The sequence below is a fragment of the Rattus norvegicus genome, chromosome 8 (genome assembly GCF_021556685.1).
Source record: "Rattus norvegicus strain SHRSP/BbbUtx chromosome 8, alternate assembly SHRSP_T2T, whole genome shotgun sequence".
Lineage (NCBI taxonomy): Eukaryota > Metazoa > Chordata > Mammalia > Rodentia > Muridae > Rattus > Rattus norvegicus.
Genome location: NC_141541.1, coordinates 72,493,536 through 72,517,071, shown reverse-complemented (window position 1 = coordinate 72,517,071; position 23,536 = coordinate 72,493,536). Strand labels below are relative to the sequence as shown.

The 23,536-nt window shown below is 40.7% G+C and overlaps 1 protein-coding gene and 2 non-coding genes across 4 annotated transcripts; 1 reads left to right on the top strand and 2 right to left on the bottom strand.

The window, feature by feature from the left end:
* Positions 1 to 1,705: 1,705 nt before the first annotated feature.
* Tipin (timeless interacting protein) lies at positions 1,706 to 22,186 on the bottom strand. 2 transcript variants are annotated; one of them, XR_015626780.1, is made up of 9 exons: positions 22,124 to 22,171; positions 16,816 to 16,951; positions 16,098 to 16,170; positions 15,798 to 15,873; positions 11,485 to 11,607; positions 11,192 to 11,255; positions 7,414 to 7,462; positions 4,865 to 5,071; positions 1,712 to 2,195 (listed from the first exon to the last, which is right to left on the bottom strand). XR_015626780.1 is itself a non-coding variant. In NM_001025287.2 (8 exons), the coding sequence occupies exons 2-8, from the start codon at positions 16,943 to 16,945 to the stop codon at positions 2,038 to 2,040; spliced, it is 831 nt and encodes a 276-aa protein (NP_001020458.1). In that variant the 5' UTR covers positions 16,946 to 16,951; positions 22,124 to 22,186; the 3' UTR covers positions 1,706 to 2,037. The 2 variants fall into 2 exon arrangements, 1 of the variants encoding a protein (NP_001020458.1); NM_001025287.2 differs by lacking the exon at positions 7,414 to 7,462 and having other exon boundaries at positions 1,706 to 2,195; positions 22,124 to 22,186.
* On the bottom strand, positions 9,395 to 9,529 carry LOC148004202 (small Cajal body-specific RNA 14). The gene has a single exon (XR_015628315.1).
* Positions 20,355 to 20,429, top strand: Trnas-aga48 (transfer RNA serine (anticodon AGA) 48). Its single transcript has one exon. It is a non-coding gene; the product is annotated as a tRNA-Ser (tRNA).
* Positions 22,187 to 23,536: the final 1,350 nt, after the last annotated feature.

Here is a 23,536-nt window from a genome sequence, read left to right as displayed (position 1 = left end):
CTCTGGCACCAGCTGGAGGTAGGGCAGAAGAGTAGTGGGCTACAACCACTCTTGCCTCAAACTCCCTTCCCACCCTTGAATTCTACTGTGTGCACCTTCAAAGGCCAGGTACCTGGCCCTTCCCAAAAGAAGTGTTCCCAAACTCAACTACTGGAAAAAGTAACTTTCTCCACCTGCCCCTTTGTCATCCAGTCAGTGAATGTGTCTGGAACCCTGATCAGACCTTCCTGGTAATCTTCTAGCTGTTCAATGTTGAAACAACAGGCCTGTCTTTTTCATTCATTCTTCCCTGGTTCATCACTGAGATAGTTCCTATAAACCCCCTCCAATCCACAGTCTGTGCCCAACTTCCTGGATTTTTATACCATCTTTGTTACTCTCCATTTCCCATTCAGTCCAAGATGTCACCTTGCCTGGCTTAGGAATAAGTCACCATAGCACCATCATCACCCTTTTCCTAAGAGACAAGAGACCTTCTGTAAGTCCTTGTATTCAGTCTTTTTCCCCAACTCATGGGATTATGCTGCCATGAAAAAGACCATAAATGGGTTGGGGATTTAGCTCAGCGGTAGAGTGCTTGCCTAGCAAGCGCAAGGCCCTGGGTTCGGTCCCCAGCTCCGAGAAAAAAAAAAAAAAAAAGACCATAAAATGTCTCAACATGGTGCTTCCTCAGCTCTAGTTAGCACCTCCAAGCTCATAAAGCGGGCAAAAAACTCCAGTCAAGTTCTCTCTTCATCTGGCCCCATCACTTCTAGCCTCCTAGTCAAATCTTTATTTCTGAAATATTTCTGGCATATACATGCTTCCCAAAACTCAGAATCCCTTCTACCAATTGACAACAGTTTCATATGACCCTTGTAAACTGCCCCTCACAATACTTTCCAAGTTTCTTACCAACAAGTCACTAACGTGGAGGGGCATCCTGTTTTCTAGAAGCGCTGGAGTTTCATACCCATGGTCTTATATACCCTATGAAAGCTCTCTAGCACACTCTCAACCTACCGTCTCTGAACTTGCCTATCATCATTAATGGGGAGGAGGCAGTTTCAACCTTTTATGTGATCTTTTAAATATAAAAGTGACTCTTGCAGGCAAGATGGGTATTGTAGCAATCTTTTGATCCCAACACAAGGTAGTCTTCAAACCAGCTGAAATTGCAGTAAGACTGTTTCAATAATCATATGAAAATAATCATATATAAGAAAAGACCAGGGGCTGGGGATTTAGCTCAGTGGTAGAGCGCTTACCTAGGAAGCGCAAGGCCCTGGGTTCGGTCCCCAGCTCCGGAAAAAAAAAAAAAAAAAAAAAAAAAAAAAAAGAACCAAAAGAAAAGACCAAATGGGGCTGGAGAGATGGCTCAGCGGTTAAGAGCAGTGACTGCTCTTCCAGAGGTCATGAGTTCAATCCCAGCAACCACATAGTGGCTCACATCCATCTGTAATGAGATCTGATGCCCTCTTCTGGTGTGTCTGAAGACAGCTACAATGTACTTATGCATAATAAATGTTTAAAAAAAAAAAAAGACCAGATGATGTACACAGCTGTCATTCTAGTCCTCGAAGGCAGAAAAAAGCAGGACGCTGACCTCTAATTTCAGACCAGCCAGGACAATGCAATGAGTGAGTTCACAAAATAGTCAAAATCCTTAACCACGTCAGCAAAACATGATTTTGTGTAACTAAATCATGGTGAGAAACTCAAATCCTGAGAGTTGCTTACAAAATAATTTATTTCTTTATTAAAAACTGACCTAACAGTCAGGGCATATTTACATTTTAATCATTACCCAATTTAGTAAGAAACAATTCAATGCAAACTACAAAACAGCTTATAAAGTCAGACTTATACAGAACACCAAAAATAATAAATAGACTTACTAAAATAAGTAGGAAACAATTTAAATAGTCATTGTATTTTAAACAGGAATCCACAGAAGCCTTAAGACTTAAGGATTTATACAAAGTAGAAAAAACTACAAATAACTCCAAGCCTGTAGGATTCTGTTGTAGAGGGTTGGCTACTTAGAACATTTCTGGATTAGTCTAAGTTAGGATGGTCCAGCTGTGTTTCCTCTGCTTCCAACTGTCCTTCTTCCTGTGTGCTGGCAGAAGGAACGTCATGTGGACCATCAGCAGAGATCAATCCATTTGACTCTTCTTGATTCTCACCAGTACTGCTCTCTTCAACTGTCACGTCTGAGAGAAACATCAACATTATTACTCAGTATAAGCAACTGATCCAATCTTGATAAATGCAAATATCTTCAAGTGCTTACTTGATAGAAATCAAGCCTATAATCACCTAATTATAACTAAGTCTAAATATAAACCAGTTTTTCACAAATGCATAAAAGAACACTTAAAATGCCAAGATCCTGGGTAAGTGTAACTCAGTCGTAGAATCAATTCAGATCAGCAAGCACGAGGTCCTGGATTCAACTTGGTACTCTCACACACAAAAGCTAAGTGTCCTAAAATGATATTATATTCAAACTCTTCATTCTTATTCAAATGTAACTTCTCTTTCAAAATAAAACTAGAGATTTAAAAAAAAAATCAGACACAGGCCAGGCAAGACAACTCACTGGGGAAAGGTCAAGCCTGACTGACCCAATGGTGGAAGGAAGAGAAGACTTCTAAATTATCCCCTGACTTGTATGTGCAGGTACACACATCCATACCCACATTGCACACAGGCATAGACATAAGCACACACACATTCAAAATGTCAAGACAAATAGAGTTAAATTTTACATCAAAGTGATTGATAGTAAAGAAAATTTAAACCATGGATCATGACATGTGCCTGTTAATCCCAGCACTTAAAACCCTGTCTGGATGGGGTTGGGGATTTAGCTCAGCGGTAGAGCGCTTGCCTTGTGAGCGCAAGGCCCTGGGTTTGGTCCCCAGCTCCGTGGGGGAAGGGGGAGAAAAAAAAAAAAAAAAAAAAAAAACCCTGTCTGAAGAAAAAGAAAACCTTAAAATATTTATTTGTATTTAGGAAAATTTATAAACAGAAAATGAGTCTTAAATCCCTATTGTTAGGTAAACGTTGAGAAGGTCAAAACTTGCTCTATAGACCAGACTGGCCTTGGACTCAGAGATGGACCTGCCTCTACGTCCTAGGCATTGGGAGTAAAGGCATGCACCACCACTGCCTGGCTGGATGAGACAAAACATGGTATTTACTTACTATAGTTCTTTTGTTTTTTTTTAGGTATTTATTTTTCTGTTTTTTTCGAGACAGGGTTTCTCTGTGTAATAGCCCTGTCTGTCCTAGAACTTGCTTTGTAGACCAGGTTGACCTCAAACTCACAAGAGCTTCACCTGCCTCTGCCTCCCGAGTGCTGGAATTAAAGGCTTGTGCCACCACTGCCCAGCTAGATGAGACATTTTACAACATAGTATTTATATACTATAGTTCTTTTTTTAGGTTTTTATTTTTATTTATCTGTATGCACACATGTGCAGGTGCCCAAGGAGGCCAGAAAAGGGCATTGGGTCTTTTAAAGTGAATCACACAATGTAGGTACAAAGAAGAAAACCCAGGTCCAGCAAGTGGCTCAGGTGTTAATAAGATGTTCTGCTTTTGCAGAGACCTGAGTTCAGTTCCCAGCACCCACACCAGGCATCTAAACTCACATACATACAATCATATATATATTAGACACATAATTAAAAACAGAAAAACATAGTATCTCTGTTCTGAACCAGTTTGTTAAAAAAAAAAAAAAAAAAAAAAAGCAAGCAAGCAAAAAAAAAAAAAAAAAACCTGTGCTGGGGTACAAAGGCATTAATATGCATAAGGACTTGGATCCAACTCTAGATACCAAATACAATGAAATAAAGACAGGAAGTTTAAGACAATTTTTAAAGTGGGAAAGAGATGCTACAGATAAGTAAACTATAAAAACTCACAAAAGGGGTTGGGGATTTAGCTCAGTGGAAGAGCCCTTGCCTAGCAAGCGCAAGGCCCTGGGTTCCGTCCCCAGCTCCAGGAAAAAAAAAAAACTCACAAAAAAGGCACAATGTGATTAAAAAGCATTTTGGTAGCCCACTGCACAGCACATCTGTACCCCTCACCTTAGGAGGCTGAGACAGAAAATCATTAAGTGGGTAAATGGGAAGTCAACTAGGTAACTTAGGAAGACCTAAACTCAAAATGAAAGTTTAAGGAAGGGTTGAGAATACAGTTCATGAAAGAATGCTTACTCAGCCCCTCCAAGGCCCTATTTCCATCTCCAATGACTGCCACCCCTAAAAAAAGCATTTTAGTACCCCATTTACATCACAGAAACTGACTGCTAATCCTCAGTGAGTATGGAGATATTACATTTACTATTATCACAAGCTGGTGCAGTAGTGCAAGCCTATAATCTGAGCTCTCGGGAGGCTGAGGAGAGATAAAGGCAAGTTCAAGGCCTATCTAGTTTATAGGTTAGTTTAAGGCTAGCCTGGGCAACCTATTGAGACCCTGTGTAGTTCAACGATATAGTGCCTGCCTAGTATGTGCAAAGTGCTGGGTTCAATCCCCAGAACTAAAATGTACTGATTCCTCAATAATAATTTTCCTAAGTATGATCCTAAAAATATATGTAAAGTACTTTAAAATAAGAAGTCAAAGAAGAATACATTGTTAATATATTGGCACTATGAGAAAGTTATCCAGAAAACCATCCTAAACATTCTTTTAGGATTCCAAACAAGCATACATATACTGACACTCTCTAAAATACATACATACATAAACTAACATCACTTTTCTATTCCTAGAGGTATTATTTCAGGAGATAGTAAAGAAGTTAAAATTTCTAACATGCCCTTGATATTATATGGTAGCTCATAAAAACCAGCATAAAATTTACCATTTTCTAGGGACTGGCTATTACTCAATAGCTTTGCCTGCCTTCTTTCCAAGGCCAGTTGTTTATTTTTCTCAATTCTCTGCTGCTGCTCTTCTGTTAGGTTTCTACTCGCTTCAGAAGCAAACCTCTTGCTGTCAGATGAACTTGTCACAAAGGCATCAAATCCAGTGGCAGCTGCATCAAGGCTGTTAGTTTCCTCAACTTCATCTGTGGGGGAGAATAAAGTTAATACAACTTTAGTATTTATTAGATGAGTTAGAGAAAGAATTCATACCACATTCAACTGAAGAAGTTTTAAAGTGGCAAGTGGCCTGACCTAAAAAAAGCATTTGTAGGGTAGAAAAATGTGGCTTGTACTGGTTGACTCAGGTAAAAGAAATATTTATAAATTACTCTTATATTTTTGGTTGTGAGCCTAGCCTTTAACGGCTGAGCCATCTCTCCAGCCCTATAAATTACTCTTATGACTATTCTTTTTTTTTAATATTTTATTATATATGAGTACACTGTGGCTGTTTTCACACCAGAAGAGGGCATCGTGATCCCATTACAGATGGTTGTGAGCCACCATGTGGTTGCTGGGAATTGAACTCAGGACCTCTGGAAGAGCAGCCAGTGCTCTTAACCGCCGAGCCATCTCTCCAGCCCATAAATTACTCTTATAGTAAGCTGCATGTTACATCACATGGACACGTAAAAGGGGGTCTGGGAAGATAGCTCAGTTAATATAACAAGCACAAAAGCCTAGGTTTGATCTCCAGTACTGCATAAACTGGGTGTGGTGAAAAACTCCTGTAAACCAAAATATGTAAGAAAGTCAAATTTGGTAATACAAACCTATAATTCCAGTACACCAGACAGGTGGAGACAGGAGGATGACAAGTTCAAGGTTCTACTACCTGGCAAGTTTAAAGCTACCCTAGGTTACTTGAGACCCTGATTGTTTTGTTTTGTTTTTCATGACAGGGTTTCTCTATGTAGCCCTGGCTATCCTGTAAATCAGGCTGGCCTTGAACTCAGAGATCTGCATGCATCTGCCTCCAGAATGCTGGCCACCACCAACCCCACCTGGTGAGATGCTGTCTTTATTTATTTATTTATTTTTTAAATAAAAGGGTCAGGCATAGTGGCACGAGCCTTTAATCCCAGCACCTGGGAGGTCTACAGGACAGCCAGGAATACAGAGAGAAACCCATCTTGAATAGTGCCCCCCCCCAAAAAAAAGGAAGGAAGGAAGGAAGGAAGGAAGGAAGGAAGGAAGGAAGGAAGAAACAAAGAAACAAAGAGGAAACAGCAGGAGAATGAGAAATGAATGAGAGAGATGTAATTTTAACAGAGTAGTCAGGAAAACTTAAATGAGTTCCTATCTAAGCATAGTTTGAAGAGGAAAAGAAAATTAGTTACTTTGATCCAGGGGAAAGTCCTGGCTCTTTTTTGTTGTTTTGTTTCTTTTAAAGATTTATTTCATGTAAGTACACTGTCGCTGTCTTCAGACACACCAGAAGAGGGCATCAGATCCCATTACAGATGGTTGTGAGCCACCAAGTGGTTACTGGGAATTGAACTCAGGACCTCTGAAGAGCAGTTAGTGCTAAGCCATCACTCCAGCCCCAGGTTTTACTCTTAATGAAATAAGAACTGCAACATTAAGGCAGAAACGTAACTGACAATAGATCTACTAGAAATATGAAAATCGGGCTGGAGAGACATATAAATAAATAAATAAATAAATACATAAATACATAATAAATAAAATAAATAACTGAAAATCTTAGTGAAGTGATAGTTGTGCTACCCACCCAGTACTGGAGAGTCAGATGAGTTCAAGGGCCAAGACTGGTCTATAGAGTGAGTTCAAGGACAGCCAATACTACACAAAGAAACTATAGTTGTGGTTGGGGGAGTGGGGCAGAGTATTTAATCTAATGTCTAATTCATTTGGAGAAAAATCAACCTAGAAAGGATAGAGAAAAGCCCATTGAGGTAGTTTAGCAAATGAAGGTGCATTCATTACCACACATAAAAAGTAGATACATTTTAAAAGTATAACTGTAGAAAAATAAGGGATACTTAACCAGTAAACATTAACAAGATTCCTAGCATTTAAGAATGAGCTTTAAGGGGCTGGGGATTTAGCTCAGCGGTAGAGCGCTTGCCTAGTGAGCGCAAGGCCCTGGGTTCAGACCCCAGCTCCGAAAAAAAGGAAAAAAAAAAAAAAGAATGAGCTTTAAAAAATGAGGGACAGTGAAACTAGAGTTACAGGTGAGCTGCCACATGGGTACTGGATATCAAACCCGTGTCCTCTGGACGAATAGCCAGTGAGGCAATCTCTACAGGGCCCTACCCCTACTCCCCTGACCTGTTTTTTAAGGAAGGGCTAAAAGTTTGGTGAGGTAGCTCACACCAATATTACAGCACTTGGGAGGCTGAGGAAGAATTACCACAAATGCAAGGCCAGTCTAAGCTACATAAGTTCCAGGCCAGCCCAGAATACAGAACGAAAGACTATCTCAAGAAAAAGAAATGAATGAAGGGCTGGGAGAGAATACCTCAATAGTAGTGCTTGCCATATGCAAGGTGCTAGTCCAATACTTAATCCTAAGGAAGGAAAGGAGGAATGAAAGACTCAATAAGCACAATTCATGTGATTCTAATTCCTATTTGGATGTGTACATCCTTATGTATAAAACCAAAACGTAGGGGTTGGGGATTTAGCTCAGTGGTAGAGCGCTTGCCTAGGAAGCGCAAGGCCCTGGGTTCGATCCCCAGCTCCAAAAAAAAGAACAAAAAAAAAAAAAAAAAAACCAAAACGTAAAAAGTTCATCTAGTCCTATTTTCTTTTCTTTTCTTTTCTTTTTTTTTTCAGAGCTGGGGACCGAATCCAAGGCCTTGAGCTTGCTAGGCAAGCACTCTACCGCTGAGCTAAATCCCCAACCCCTAGTCCTATTTTCAAATCATTGTATTGAGTATTAGCCCAAAACTTTCCAAGTTACATTTATTTATCATGTGTAGGTGGGTGTTTATGCATGTGCATGTGCATCCCATGGTACACCTATAGAAGTTAGAGAACAATTCACGGGGTTGGGGATTTAGCTCAGCAGTAGAGCGCTTGCCTAGCAAGCTCAAGGCCCTGGATTCGGTCCCCAGCTCCGAAAAAAAAAGAAAAAAGAAAAAAGAAAAAAAAAAAAGAAAAAAAAAAAAAAGAACAATTCACAGGAGTTGGTTCTCTCCTTCCACCAGTGGACTCCAGGGACCAAACACTGGTTGTCAGGATTGGTGACAAGCACCTTTACCTGCTGAACCATCTCACCAGCCCCAGTCCCAGCCCCAACCCCAGACTTTTGGAAGAATTACTCAATCACACTATGCTTGCTTTAGAGTTGTATAGTAATATATTTTTGATTTAAAAAAATAAGCTTTTTTTAAGATAAAAATACACATATTAATAAAATTAATTAAATACTCAAACATGTATGCCTGTGTACAAGGCATACATCCCAAACCACCTTTGGCAGACCTCTACTGCTTAATAAAAACACTTGTGATACCTTCTCTATAAGCTTCTTCCCAGTTAATGTAACTTTTGTCCACTGCACCTCACTCACATGGCTAATCCTAACACTTGTCAAACTACTGATAATGTTATTTGTCTAACTCAATCTGTACACTATAAACTTAGAGGCTTAATTTTACTCATCTTTAATCCTCAAGCCTTCAGCACAATAGTAAACAATTCAAAAAAGTGCTAAAAAAATAAACTAACCCAGAAATACCTGGTATTTAATACTATAGTAATTATTTTGACATTGTACACCATTAATAAATACCACCTTTTAAAAGAATTTAAAGTTCCAGACTATTTAAACCAATGGTTTTCAATCTATGAATCAGAGGGGAGTGTTCAACAACCCTTTCACAGGGGTTGCCTAACAATATCAGAAAATATAGATATTTACATTATATTTACAACAGATTCAGTTATGAACTAGTAACAAAAATAACTGTATGGTTGGGAGTCACTATAACATCACCATGAGGAACTGTGGTAAAGAACTGAAACATTGGAAAGATTGAGAACTACTGATTTAAGAAAACTCTGTGTGGCATTATTTATGATTCACCATATACATTACTAGTGAAAAAATAAGTCTGGACTGAGAGACTGGAGAAATAAGAGGGACTGGAGAAACAGCTCAGTGGATAAGAGCACTTGTTGCTCTTGCAGAGGACCACAATTTAGTACCCAGCATCCATGTTAGGCAGCTCACAACTTCCTATAAACCCAGCTCCAGTGTGTGGGTAACTGCCTCACACGTGCACATAGCCACATACAGATTCTCTCTCTCTCTCTCTCTCTCTCTCTCACACACACACACACACACACACACACAAACATACATGTTAAAAATTTTTTTAGGGGCTGGGGATTTAGCTCAGTGGTAGAGCGCTTACCTAGGAAGCGCAAGGCCCTGGGTTCGGTCCCCAGCTCCGAAAAAAAGAACCAAAAAAAAACATTTTTTTAAAAAGCTTTATGTATGGAGCCATCGCACAGAAAATCTGACAACTATACAGACCCTGTCGGCAGGAACCATCTGTTTTGATGTATGTGACTGTCTACGGTTGCATTGTACAACTAACAATGCAATCAATACCAGGTACAGTCACGCAGTTCTTCCTAAAGGCCTATAGCCATGGATCTAGTTTTTTGGATTTTCTTTTCAACAGGATCTTGTATAATCCAATTTAGCCCCAAATTCACTATGTAGTCAAGGATGGCCTTCAACTTCTGAGACTCCTACTCCCACCTCTCAAGTGGTGAGAAAACTGACACATGTTATCTAGCACATATAACTCAAGTCTACACATTCAAATGATGAAATGGAAATGTTCATCTACAAACTATTCAACCTAATTTCCCAGAGCCAGTTTTTCTAATGGTTTCTAAACATATGAACACTCTAGTTTAATATGTATTAGTACTGACAAGAATGTAAAACATCAATGAAGTCAGTAAGTTTCCAAACATGCTTCACAACCTTTGTTCAACCCTGGAACCTACATGATGGAAAAACTAACTCCAGTTGTCCTGATTTCCACACACATGCCATGGCACACAAGCACACAAACAATATAAATGATAAAATTTCCCTCCTTTTATTGATACTTTCTTTCTTTCTTCCTTTTTTTTTTTTTTTTTTAAAGGCCAGTGGTGGTAGTCCTCAGCCTTTTTTTTTTTTAAAGGATTTATTTTATTGTATGTGAGTACACTGTCACTGTCTTCAGACGCACCAGAAGAGGGCATAAGATCCCATTACAGATGGTTGTGGGTCACCATGTGGTTGCTGGGAATTGAACTTAGGACCTCTGGAAGAGCAGTCAGTGCTCTTAACCTCTGAGCCATCTCTCCAGCCCTTATTGATACTTTCTATAACGTGTCTAATGATATTGTAATCCTATCTTTTTTTCTTTTTTATTGTATGCATGAGACAGGGTCTCAGTATGTAGTCCTGGCTGTCCTTGAAGCTCTGTATAGAGACCAAGTTGGCCTCAAACTCAGAATGTTCTGCCTGCCTCTGCTTCCTGAGCAATGGAATTAAAGGCATGTGTACCACCATGCCAGCTACCATCATATTTTTAGGAAATAAATTTTAAGAGGGAAGGAGTCAAGGAAAGTAACATGGACTTGAGCCAAGTACAATAATACACACATGAAAATCTCACAGTAAAGCACATTCTTTTAGAAGGAGGTAGTGAGACAGGGTCTCTCTAAGTAGCCTTGGCTGCCCTGGAACTCAGTATGTACCAGACGGGCCTTCAACTCATAAAGATTCATCTACTTCTCCCTCTTAAGTGCTGAGATTAAAGGCATGTGCCATTATACCTGGCTGAAATTCATTCTTTTATATGCTAACTACAATACTAAATAGAAACAAGTATCAAATATAAATATTACTGGGCTGAGATGTCTCAGTAAATAAAGGCACTTGCTGCCAAGCCTGACTGATGACATAAGAGTGATCCCTGAGGTTGACAAGGTGAAAGGTTATGGAAGGTTGTCCACTGCAGTCTATACTCACACTAACAAATAGAAGCTCACTACACCTACACACACACACACACACACACACACACACACACACACGCATGCACGCACACGCACAAACATTCATGCACACAATTACATTCTAGATTTACTAAATTCTAGACTCAACTATTAACTACTCTATAGTTATATAAATATTGGGTTAAGACCTCAGTTATTGCCTACTCCAGCTAGACCTATTTCTAAAAGCTACGTTGTAATAAAGTGAATAAACTTATAATTACCGTTATTGTTAACAAAATCTTCATGTACAATAGGCAGATCAAGTCGAATTCGTTTTAAACAGGTCTGAAAAAAAAAAGACATTTTTTCCCCATCTTTATCAATAAGTTAGGAAGGGAACAATCATTTATTCATATCTGAAAGAGCTGTACTTCAAATAATGACTATTAATTTTCCTGTCTTAATGAATGAAACATATTTCAAAATGAAGACTCGTAACCAGAAATTCAGCCTCAAGTAAGCCCATCCTGTACTACTTAGCGTTGTGAATGACATTCATGATAATCACACTTACCTGAACCTCCTTTTTATTTCCTAGGTTTTCAACTCTGTCAATAAAATCTTCAAATTGCAGTTTGGGGAATAGCCTATGGGCCCAGTGCTCCATGTGTCTGATTAGCGTTTTCAAGTCTTCAGCCTGACACATAAAAATAAAAATGCTGAACAGAAGACTCAATCTCATAGCTGACCATGTCAGCAGATTTTAGCATTTAAAGGCAATGCCAAAGTCACTGCTGTCCTATTTATAAGGTTAAGAAACTTTTAGCAAGAAACAGAAAAAGGTTTGGACGATCATAATCTCAGAAAACATTGGGAAAAAGAGTGGATACAGATTTTGATTTAGACACAGATTTTTAGAAACTAGACAGGAAAACACTACAATGCTGGGAAGACCGCTCTGTTGGTTAACTGGCTGGGGAATAACCCTGAGAACCAGAGTACAATCCCTAGTCCTACATTAAAAACAAAAAAAAACAAAAAAAAAAAAAACAGGCATAATAGCGAGAGTCATTTCTAGGCAGATGGTCCTAAGTTCTGTAAAAAAGCAAGCTGAGTTAGCCATGGAGAGCAAAGCAAGCAGCACCCCTCCATGGCCTCTTGCATCAGCTCCTGCCACCAGGTTCCTGCTCTGTATAGAGTTCCTATCCTGACTTCCTTCAGTGATAAATGAAATAAATGCTTTCTGCCTCAACTCAATTTTGGTCATGGTGCTTCATTACAACAATAGAAACCCTAAGTCAGTGGTAGGCCTTGTAATATAAGTACTTAAAATAAAACAAAAAAAGGTTGATCCTCAGGCTCACTGAGAGAGCTTGAGGAAGCACACCTGAGGTTGACCTCTGACAAGCACATACACATGCACATACACACACACACACACACACACACACACACACACACACACACTCAAAAGGGGAGGGAAAATAGCAGTACAAAAATAAAGGTTTAAAAGAATCTTATGTATATCTTTTTGGAAATATACATAAAAACCCAAAATAAGCTTTAATAAAAGATGTCAAGGGGTTGAGGATTTAGCTCAGTGGTAGAGCGCTTGCCTAGCAAGCGCAAGGCCCTGGGTTCGGTGCCCAGCTCCGAAAAAAAGAAAAAAGAAAAAAAAAAAAAAAAGATGTCAAAGTATCTCTCAGGAATCACTGAATACTCTGACAGTTTCCTAAATACAAGCTTTGAGAATTCAGAAATATATTCCAAAACCCCAAGAAAAAAAAAGATAGTGGTACTAACAGTTAACACTCTCAAACCATAACATCCCTCTACATTTAAAACCCAAATTAAGATTACTAAAGATAAATAAATCAAGTTCAATAAGCGTAACTAACAAGTGCTAAACATCTGCCTTTACTGTAAAATAACTCATTTTTCACTTAACAATACTATAAACTAGAACAGAAAACATAGATTTAAATACAAATTGCTTAACTTCCTGTGACTATTTCTTCAAGTATAAAGCAATATACACTCACAGGACCATGGTGAGGGTTAAAATAAGAGAAACGGGCTGGAGAGATGGCTCAGTGGTCAAGAGCACTGACTGCTCTTCCAGAATCCTGAGTTCAATTCCAACAAGCACATGGTGGCTCACAACCATCTATAATGGGATCCGATGCCCTCTTCTGGTGTGTCTGAAGACAGCACTAGTGTGCTCACATACATGAAAGAAATCTTTTAAAAAAAAAAAAAAAAAAGAGGGGCTGGAGAGATGGCTCAGCGGTTAAGAGTGCCGACTGCTCTTCCAGAGGTCCTGAGTTCAAATCCCAGCAACCACATGGTGGCTCACAACCATCTGTAAAGAGATCCGATGCCCTCTTCTGGTGTATCTGAAGACAGCTACAGTGTACATATAATAAATGAATAAATCTTAAAAAAAAAAAAAAAAAAAAAAAGAAGCACCTGACAAAGTCAACACATGTTAGCTGGTACTGTAATTTAACCTTGACTAGAAGGCACAGTGGTGCATACCTTTAATCCCAATACTCAGGAGGCAGAGGCAAACAGATTTCTGGGAGTTCAAGGTCAACCTGGTCTACCAAAAAAAAAAAAAAAAAACCAAAAAACCCCACCCCACATACTGCTCTTCCTTCTTCAGAGGACTGAATTCAGTTTCTAGCACCCACATCAGACATCTCAAAAATGCTTCTAATTCTAACTCCAAGAAATTAAACACTGAGGTTGGGGATTTAGCTTAGTGGTAGAGTGCTTGCCTAGCAAGTGCAAGGCCCTGGGTTTGGTTCCCAGCTCCGAAAAAAAGAAAAAAAAAAAAAAAAAAAAAGAAAGAAAGAAAGAAAGAAATTGAACACTTTCTCTCGTCTTTCTTTGAAAGCATCTGAACACATATACCCACACACAGAATTAATTTTAAGTTCAAAATTAAACAAGAATAGAACTAGACATTATGCCATATCTTAGAGACACATATGATCAACAGAAGCAGTACTGATTCTCATAAACCTTAAAAATGACCCTTTAAGGGGTTGGGGATTTAGCTCAGTGGTAGAGCACTTGCCTAGCAAGCGCAAGGCCCTGGGTTCGGTCCCCAACTCCGGGGGAAAAAAAAAAAAAAAAAAAAAAAAGACCCTTTAAGGTGGTGCACAAGCCTTTATTTATTTATTTATTTATTTATTTATTTATTTATTTATTTATTTATTTTTGGTTCTTTTTTTCGGAGCTGGGGACCGAACCCAGGCCCTTGCTCTTCCTAGGCATGCGCTCTACCACTGAGCTAAATCCCCAACCCCGGTACACAAGCCTTTAATCCCAGCACTTGGGAGGCAGAGGCAGGTCAATCTCTGAGTTTGAGCCCAGACTATCTACAAAGTGAGTTCTAGGACAGCCAGAACTGCACAGAAAAGCCCTGTCTCAAGAAACTTTTTTTTAAAAAAAAAGAACCTGTGAGAAAAAGCATAGTAAATTTTATTGCTATAAACTTTGAAGGTACAAATTTGGGCTGAGAGACTCAGACCTAATTTTCCTAAAGCCATGTTAAACATGGTGGCAAAAACATGAAACTATACAAGATGTTCTCTTAATTCTTCCAATACCCTTTCTATTTCACTGAAGCTACTTCTCTAGAGGTGATGGTTAACAACAGTATATATTCAGAATATTTTTTACCTCACTTTTTGCTTTTAATTTTAATTTTTCACTTATTCACTTTACATCCCACTCACTGCCCCCCTCCTATTTACCCCCTTCCACAATCCTTCCATCCCTCCTCTCTTCCTCTGAGCAAGTGGGGGCCCCCATAGATATCCCCCCAACCTAGCACTTCAAGTCTCTGCAAGCCTAGGTGCTCCCTCTCCCACTGTGGCCAGACAAGGCAGCCCAGATACAACAACATATCCCATGTGCAGGCAATAGCTTTGGGATACCCCCTGCTCCATTGTTTGGGATTCACAAGCTGCACATCTGTTACCTATATGTGGGCACTGTTATTAAAAAGAAAAAAAAAAAAAAAAAAACCTCTAAAACAAGACAGGTATGATGATACAAGCCTTTAATCCCACCACTTGGGAAGCAGACAAAGGCAGATCTGTGTGAGTTCAGGGTTAGAGTATTGGTCACTGTTCTATTGCTGTGACAAGACACCTGTGACCAAGGTAAAGGTAACTCTTACAAAAGAAAGCATGCAAGAATGTGTAGGGTGGGGATGAGGGTGTGTCTCAGTAACAGTTTCAAAGGCTTATAGTGCATTATCATCATGGTGGGGAGCACAGAGGTATACACTAGAACAACAGCTGAGGGCTACATTCTGAACCATAAGTAGAAAGAGAGAACAAGACTGGACCTGGCATGGGCTTTTGAAACCTCAAAGCCCCACCCCAGTGACACACTTCTCCCAACAAGGCCACACCTCCACAACCCTTCTAAATCTTTCTAATATTGCTACTCCCTTAGGACTAACCATTTAAATATATGGCATTCTTATTAAGACCAATACATGGATTGGAGAGATGGCTCAGCAGTTAAGAGCACTGACTGCCCTTCCAGAGAGATCCTGAGTTCAAATCCCTGCAACCACATAGTGGCTCACAACTATCTGTAATGGGATCCAATGCCCTCTTCTGGTGTGTCTGAAGACAGTGAGTGTACTGATATAAATAAAATAAATCTTTAAAAAAAAAAAAAAAAAAAGATCAACAGCTAGCCACTGCTACATAGTGCTACTTTGTCTCAAATTTTTTGAATAAATAATCGTCTAAAATAAACCTGGACTGGGATGTACTCCAGTAGTATTGTTTAGCACATGTTCTAGCACTTGCCCTGGATTCAATGCCCATTGCTAAGGAATAGAGATCAAATATTTCTTACCTCATGACCTTTCCCCTTGAATTTTGTCTTATCAAATACATGCCTTAAGGCTGGAAGCCCTCTCTCTGAAGTCAATCTGTGAAGAGAAATATATTTTTGAATTTCTAGCCCTGTGAAAACCAAGACTGTTGAAAGAAAAAAATTTCTTCCTAAATTGGAGAAAAGAAAATGTTTAAAGGAGAAAAAAATCTTTATAGAACTCTATCTGATCTCCAAATCACCCACCAAAGCTTGTGATAAAAGAAAAACACTACCTGTGTAGAAATCTGTAAACATATATATCAAAGTAAATGTGCATACCTTGTAGCATCTAGCTTGGGTATATTCCTTTTAACTATTCTCTTTGGCGGAACAGGAACAGGTGCTCCACTCCCTGATCCAAGTAAACAGACCAAAATTTAGTATTAAAAACTGTCCTCTGATCTCCCTATGCACACATAGTAGCACCTGTGTGCCCACGTACATTCAGATACACACAAAGAAAGTTATTTTTGGGTTTTTTTTTTTTTTTGGTTTTTTTTCTTTCTTAAAGGGTTTCTTTGTGTAGTTTTAGCTATCCTACAACTTGCTCTGCAGACCAGGCTAGCCTCAAGCTCACTGAGATCCTCCTGCCACTGCCTCACAAGTGCATTGAAGTGGATTGAAGAAAGGAATGTGCCACCGCCACCCAGCCAGTAAATATTTTTTTAAATTCGAGTCTCATTTGCAAAATGTATCATTTCTAAGCTAATCTGACACATGACTATGTGGCACATTTCAGCAGTCTACAGTAGGATTGGGAGAGCAAGGCTAGCCTGGGATACACTCTGAGTCCTTGTCTTAAAAACCAACAAATAACCAAGTTTGATGGTGCACACCTTTAATCCTAACACTTGGGAGGCAGAGGCAGTTGGATCTCTGAGTTTGAGGCTACCAGAGTCTACAGGACAGATGAGCTATATGGAGAAATCCTGCTCAAACAAACAACAAAACCAACAAACAAATTAAAGGGGACTTTTGTGAAATTCTTGATACAGACCTTCATCAGGTTCAGCTTCTGCAGGATCTCTCTCTGGAGAGCCTGGAGGTGGGAAGGGAGGAAAAGTTTCATCCTCTACATGTTCATAATCTGGTATTTCAAACAAGCCATTTTCTTCTTGCTCCAACATTTTTTCCTCCAAAAGAAAAAATAAAGTTATTTTATTCAACCAAAACAGTTTATTACACAATTTAGTTCATGGAAAGTGAAAACCATGTTAAAAATCACTTAAACCGGGCTGGAGAGATGGCTCAGCGGTTAAGAGCATTGACTGCTCTTCCAGAGGTCCTGAGTTCAATCCCCAGCAACCACATGGTGGCTCACAACCATCTGTAATGAGATCTGATGCCCTCTTCTGGTGTGTCTGAGAACAGCTACAATGTACTCATATATAATAAATAAATAAATCTTTTAAAAAAATCACTTAAACATTTCAAATTTATACACGGTTTTTAAAGAGTAGCAAAGATAGTAAGTATGAAGGAAAATGACTCTGAACTGAGTTGTAATGTAGACCCTACAACTAAATAACAACATATTTCTTTTCTTTTTTTGGGGGGGGTTCTTTTTTTGGAGCTGGGGACCAAACCCAGGGCCTTGCGCTTGCTAGAGAATGCTCTACCACTGAGCTAAATCCCCAACCCCTAACGACATTATTTCCTAAAGTTTGTGTGCCTACATGTGTCTGTGTACCACACGCCTCTGAAGATCAGAAGACACTATACCACTGGAATTCAAGTTTATAGTTCCTACAGTTATAGGTAGGAATCAAACCAAGCTCCTCTCTTAAGAGGTTAAGCCAGTGCTCTTAACCATTGAGCCATCTCTCTAGCCCCCAGATTTATTAACTTTTGATTCTTCCAACCTAGACCATATTTTGGGTCTGCAGATCCCTATTGTCCATTTTGCAGCTTTCAACTGTCTCAATGGCATTCATTAACTCCTCCACAAAACTGGATTCTTTTCTGGTGGACTGGGAAGCGGTTAGAGACAAGGTTTCTTGGTATAGCCCTGTCTGACTGTCTATCTGTCCTAGAACTTGATCTGTAGACCGGGTTGGCCTCAAATGCAGAGATTAGTCTGCCTCTGCCCCTTGAGTACTGGGACCAAAGGTGTGCGCTATTGCCACCAAGGCCACCACAACCACCACCTGGCTACAAAACTAAATTTGTAAATGCCCTCAATTCGGTAACACCCATCACGATGTTCAAATTAAAGACAAGTCATCTTTGACACTTCCTACCTGTATTCAATATAACATATCCATTTAATTTACTAAATATTCCTTCAATATTTGTCCTTATCTCTATAACCACTTCAGAACACTTCTTGCTTGTTTCAAGCACACCATGTTCCACTCACTACTGCCTCTTTCAATAAATTCTCACTTCAGCTGGACTGAGCTTTTGGAAATGTAAAGCTGACATCATGCTAAAATTCAGTTAAAGACATCTAATGTAGCTAGATGTGATGGTGAACATGTTAATCCTAGCACTCAAAAGGCAGAGGCAGACAGATCTCTGAGTTGAGGCAGGATAGTCTATATAGCAAGTTCCAGGACAGCTAGAAGACATGGTCTCAAAAGGAGGAAAAAAATTCAGTAGGGGAGAAATAGGCTTTAAAATACATAGATCCCAGCACTTAAAACAAAGAAAATCAGGAGCTCAAGGTCAGTCTTGGCTATATAGCAGTTCAAAGCTGGTCTGGATCACGAGACTCTTTAAAAAAAATTTTTTTTATATAATGCCAACTTTACTTCATACTCTCTCACTCTCTTTTTTTTTTTTTTTTTTTTTGGTTCTTTTTTTTTCGGAGCTGGGGACCGAACCCAGGGCCTTGCACTTCCTAGGCAAGCGCTCTACCACTGAGCTAAATCCCCAGCCCCTCTCACTCTCTTTTTAAACTCCTTCAAAGAGCCATTTCTACTGTCAAGAACCTGGATGTTTGTTCCATACAAAGTTATTTATTTGTTTGGGTTTTTTGTTGTCCCCCCCCACCTCCTTTCTCCACCCCAAACAGGGTTTCTCTGTGTCTTCCTGGATGACCTAGAACTCTCTGTACTCCAGGTTGGCCTCAAACTCAGAAATCTGCCTATCTTTGTCTCCCTAGTTCCAGGATTAAAGCCTTGCACCACCACCACCACCTGGCAAAGATAAATTTTTACCTGTGTGTTTGTCTGTGTCTATGTGCAGTATGCATGTGTATATGTTCAAAGAGCAAAAGGGCGATGTGTTCCCCGGAAAGTAGAGTTACAAGCAGTTTTGAGTGGTGGTGTAGCTTGTGAGAACAGAACCCAGGTCCTTGTTGAGAGCAGGAAATCCCTTACACCAACCAAGCCCTACTCTTGTATTTTGAAAGAGGGTCTTTCCAACTCCCGATCCTCCTGCTTCTACTTCCCAAGTACTAACATTACATGCATTTTGAAAGCTCTTCCCTGACCCCTGATTCTTCTCAAATTTTAACCATTACCTCCTCAGGAAAACCTATCTCAAACCAAGAGATTATGCAGTCTGCAGTCCTAACACAAAGGTAGAAGCAGGAGGGACAGAGTTCATCCTAGTTACACCCAAGACCCTTACCTTAGAGAAGAGACCATTCAAATGTCCCTAAATCGAGTAATAATACTGTGAGTGTGAGTACATGTGGACACACCTAAGAACAGCTTTTTTCTCACCATCTTGGAATTAAATTCAAATCATTAGATTGTACTGCAAGCATTTTCCCCTGACAAGCCATCTTGATGGCCCAGAATTTTCTTATAAGAATTAGCAGCACTATGGAGAAGTTTTATAGAAATCATCATTTCTCAGTTAGGCTTTATTTATTTAATGTTAGTCTCCTATATTGACTGTGGCTCTCTTAGGACAAAAATCAGGCAAGTCTCTTTGTTGTTTCACCACTATGTCCCAAAACCTGATACACAATTGTTCCATATACATTTGCTGAGGAAAGGAATTTAAAAAGAATTCCAAGCTAGGAACAGTGATATGCACTGTAGTCCTAACACTCAAGAGTCTAAAGTAGGAACCATGAGACCAGTTGGGGAAACAGAATCCTTGTCTATACACACAAGGAACATATACTAGGAATGTAGGCTTACTTGGTGGAGGGCTTAGCTAGAATCCACAAAGCACTGAGTTCAATTCCAAGAACCATAAACTACCTTGGGGAGTGCATGGATTTATAATCTCAGCCCTCAGGAATAGACAAGAGGATTAGAAATTTCTTATCTTCGGCGATGTGGCTGGGCCAACCCCAGACCAGCTTGGGCTACCTATCTTGAGAACCTATCTTTAATTAGAAATTAAACTCTTGGGCTGAAAAGATGGCTGGGAGTTGTTAAGAACACAAACTGTGGGACTAGGGGGGTGGGGGGTTGACTCTGCAGTTAAGAGCATTGACTTCTCTTCCAGAGGTCCTGAGTTCAGTTCCCAGCAACCACATGGTGGTTCACAACCATCTGTAATGGGATCTGATGCCCTCTTCTAGTGTGTCTGAAGACAATGACAGTGTATTCATATTTAAAAAAAAATCTTGGGGTTGGGGATTTAGCTCAGTGGTAGAGCGCTTGCCTAGAAAACACAAGGCTCTGGGTTCGATCCCCAGCTCCAACAAAAAAGAAAAAAGAAAAAAAAATCTTAAAAAAGAAAAACAAAAACAACTAAAGATATTATACTCAGAACATGTCTAATACACCCCCAAAGCTTTTAAATTTTTTTAATTTGTTTGTTGTGTGTGTGTGTGTATAATGAGGGTGTGTATAAATGACCTCCCAAGGGGAAGGTCAAAGGAAAACCTGTAATGACAATTTTGGAATTTTGGTTTCTTTTTTAAAAAGCAGAAATATTATATTTATGTTTTAATTCCTGGTGTGAGAATTGGCTGCTTCAGATTGTCCAGGACAGCTGATATGACTTGCCTCGTGCTCTAACAGGAGGGTGATTCTGCTAACTGCAGATATCTTCATTTGGAATTCTCGGGACTTTTCAGAGCGTACATAAAGGCCAGGTTTGACTGTTCGTTGTTGGTCATGGTTTGTTAAGTAGTGGTGAGCAAAGACAAGAAATTGCATATCCTAATGGTGAAGATCAAACTTGACCCTAGGAACTTGACAACCCTCATCAGCAGGATAACAGTTTCTTTCTCTCTTTTTTAGGGGGCTGAAAGGGTAGATTAAGGGTGGAACAAAGAACCACAAAGTAGCAAACAACTGTCGAGTCGGTTCTTTCCTGCCACCTTTACATGAGATCCAAGGATTAAACTCAGTAAGGCTTGTTCCCCAAGAACCTTATTTATTAGCTGTCCCCAATTCTAAACTTTCGAGACCATAAATATATAAAAACAAAGTACAAGCTCCCAATATTAAACCACGAAGTCTCTGAGTAAGTTTTATGATACATTAAATTTGGGAACCAAGGCCTAGAGATTATAGCTCTACCTTGGACCACCTTGGCCAGTGTTCTAGACCCAGAACAACACCCCAACCTCCAAACATCTAGTAAGTACATTAGGACTCGTTTTAATGGGAGTTTGAAAACAGGATTTAAAACTACAATACTAGCAAATAACCAGAAAAGCTTGAGGTGGGGCTCATCAGTAAACTGGTTTCTCTTAGTATTTGTAAAGAATTAGATGTAAAGAATTAGATGTTCACTGCGCTTCCTTCTCTCCTTGAGAACTGCCACACAACGTTTTAGACACTAAAGTCTCTGTTTCCCCCTCCTGGTCCTCAAACTCCCAGAGCAACATGGGCAACAAATTCAACATCCGACCCACAATTCCTTGGATTGTTTCCAAGGTACAACTTTTTCCTAGTTGTCAAATGCTCCTCGCCCTAAAGGAAGTCCTACCATCCTAACTCATGCTCTGCCTTAGGGTACCATCCCTAAAAATCTCACATCTCCCTTCCTTGCTCTCCAGCCTGCTGCTCATCCTTCCTCTCATCTGGTCAAACTCATTCCATATTCTCAGTTCCGAAGCTTGGCGCAGGTCAGTGCGCGCGGTGAAGGCGCCGCCTCAGGTGCAGGCCCGCCATCCTCCGGTCCCTCGGGCGCCTCCCACCCGCTCCTCCTCAGCCCCGCTTCCGCCCGGCTCCTGTGTGCAACCCCACTACCCGCGCCCCGCGCCCCGCGCCCCGCGCCCCGCGCCCCGCGCCCCGCGCCCCGCGCCCCGCGCCCCGCGCCCCGCGCCCCGCGCCCCGCGCCCCGCGCCCCGCGCCCCGCGCCCCGCGCCCCGCGCCCCGCGCCCCGCGCCAGGCTTGCAGCGCGGCCTCTGCTTCCAAAACTGCCCTCCAAAAAAGCAGTCTCACCTCACCCAAACGGCGGCCGCCGCCAAGCGCGCCAACAGCACTTCTCGCGAGGCTCCGGACATCGCTCCGCGAGAAAAGCTGGGAAGTTTGGCGCCAAGGGTACGCAAGGTGTGGGAGGGGCCTAAGGCTCTGAGCCCCGCCCACCGCTCTCGGAAGCCCGCCTTCCCACCTGGAGCGTCTTAAACAGCAGGAAGTTCAGAGTTCTCACTCTCTAGGATCTTTATTAGCTTCAGGAACAGGTTCCCGGATTTAGAAACCTAACAGTGGAAGCCAAGCGTGACAGTGCACGCCTGGAATTCCAGCCTTGAGGTTGGAGGATCGCCACGGGTTCCAGTCCAGCGTCTACAGTCTCACCAAAACAAAAAAAAAAGAAAAAAAGAAAAAGAAAAAAGAAAAGAAAACTGATGTAAATAGAGTAAAACAGAGTGTCAAGCAACATTGGCTGGGAAATTACTGCTTCTTGAGAAGAGCAAAATGTCATGACTGTGAATTCTGTTAATCAAATAAAGCTATGAGGAAAAGATTGTAGTTAGGATTAGATGTGTAGACCCAAAGAAATACATCCGAAAAAAAAAAAAAAAGTTCCCAGGCTGGAGAGATGGCTCAGTGGTTAGGAGCGCCGACTGCTCTTCCAGAGGTCCTGAGTTCAGTTCCCAGCAACCACATGATGGGATCCGATGGCCTCTTCTGGTGTGTCTGAAGACAGCTTATAGTGTGCTCAAATACATTAAATAAATAATATTTTTTAAAAAAAAATGTTCCCTGTTTTCTTTAAAAGTATTGAATCGGGCTGGAGAGATGGCTCAGTGGTTAAGAGCACCGACTGCTCTTCCTGAGGTCCTGAGTTCAAATCCCAGCAACCACATGGTGGCTCACAACCATTTGTAATGAGATCTGATGCCCTCTTCTGGTGCATCTGAAGGCAGCTACAGTGTACTCATATACAATAAAATAAAATCTTAAAAAAAAAAAATGAAAAGACCTCCGGAGAGGACCTTTCCCTCAGGAGGAGACCCCCAAGCGCCCAATGACCAAGCCGAGTCCACTCGGATGCAATCAGCAAGAGGGTTTATTGGAAAACACAGGTACCTGCGGGCACACAGTCTCTTCGGAGGACTTGTGCGCCCAGCAGCTCCAGCATGGGGCTTTTATAGGGTTTGGGGAAGCAGAAGCAGGCGTACAGAAGCAGATGCATAGTTACGGGGATTGATGGATTTAAACGAGGCATATAGACATGTTCACATATGATTGGTTATTTCACAAGATGAGGTAATGAGGTATAGCTACACACATTGGCAGGTTTGAATCATATTCGAATGAGGTTGTAACATGGTAAGAGTACGTGCGGGCTGGGACGTCCTGAATGTCGGGGGGCTAGGGACTTATCCCTTCCTGCCAGATCCGGTACTCCTA

Coding starts and splice junctions, on each gene's coding strand:
- Tipin (NM_001025287.2), bottom strand. CDS start 16,945: ATGTTGGAGCAAGAAGAAAATGGCTTGTTTGAAATACCAGATTATGAA. Junction 11,256..11,484: donor GAAATAAAAAGGAGGTTCAG/GTAAGTGTGATT, acceptor TTTTTTTTTCAG/ACCTGTTTAAAACGAATTCG. Junction 2,196..4,864: donor TAGCCAGTCCCTAGAAAATG/GTAAATTTTATG, acceptor TGTTTCTCTCAG/ACGTGACAGTTGAAGAGAGC.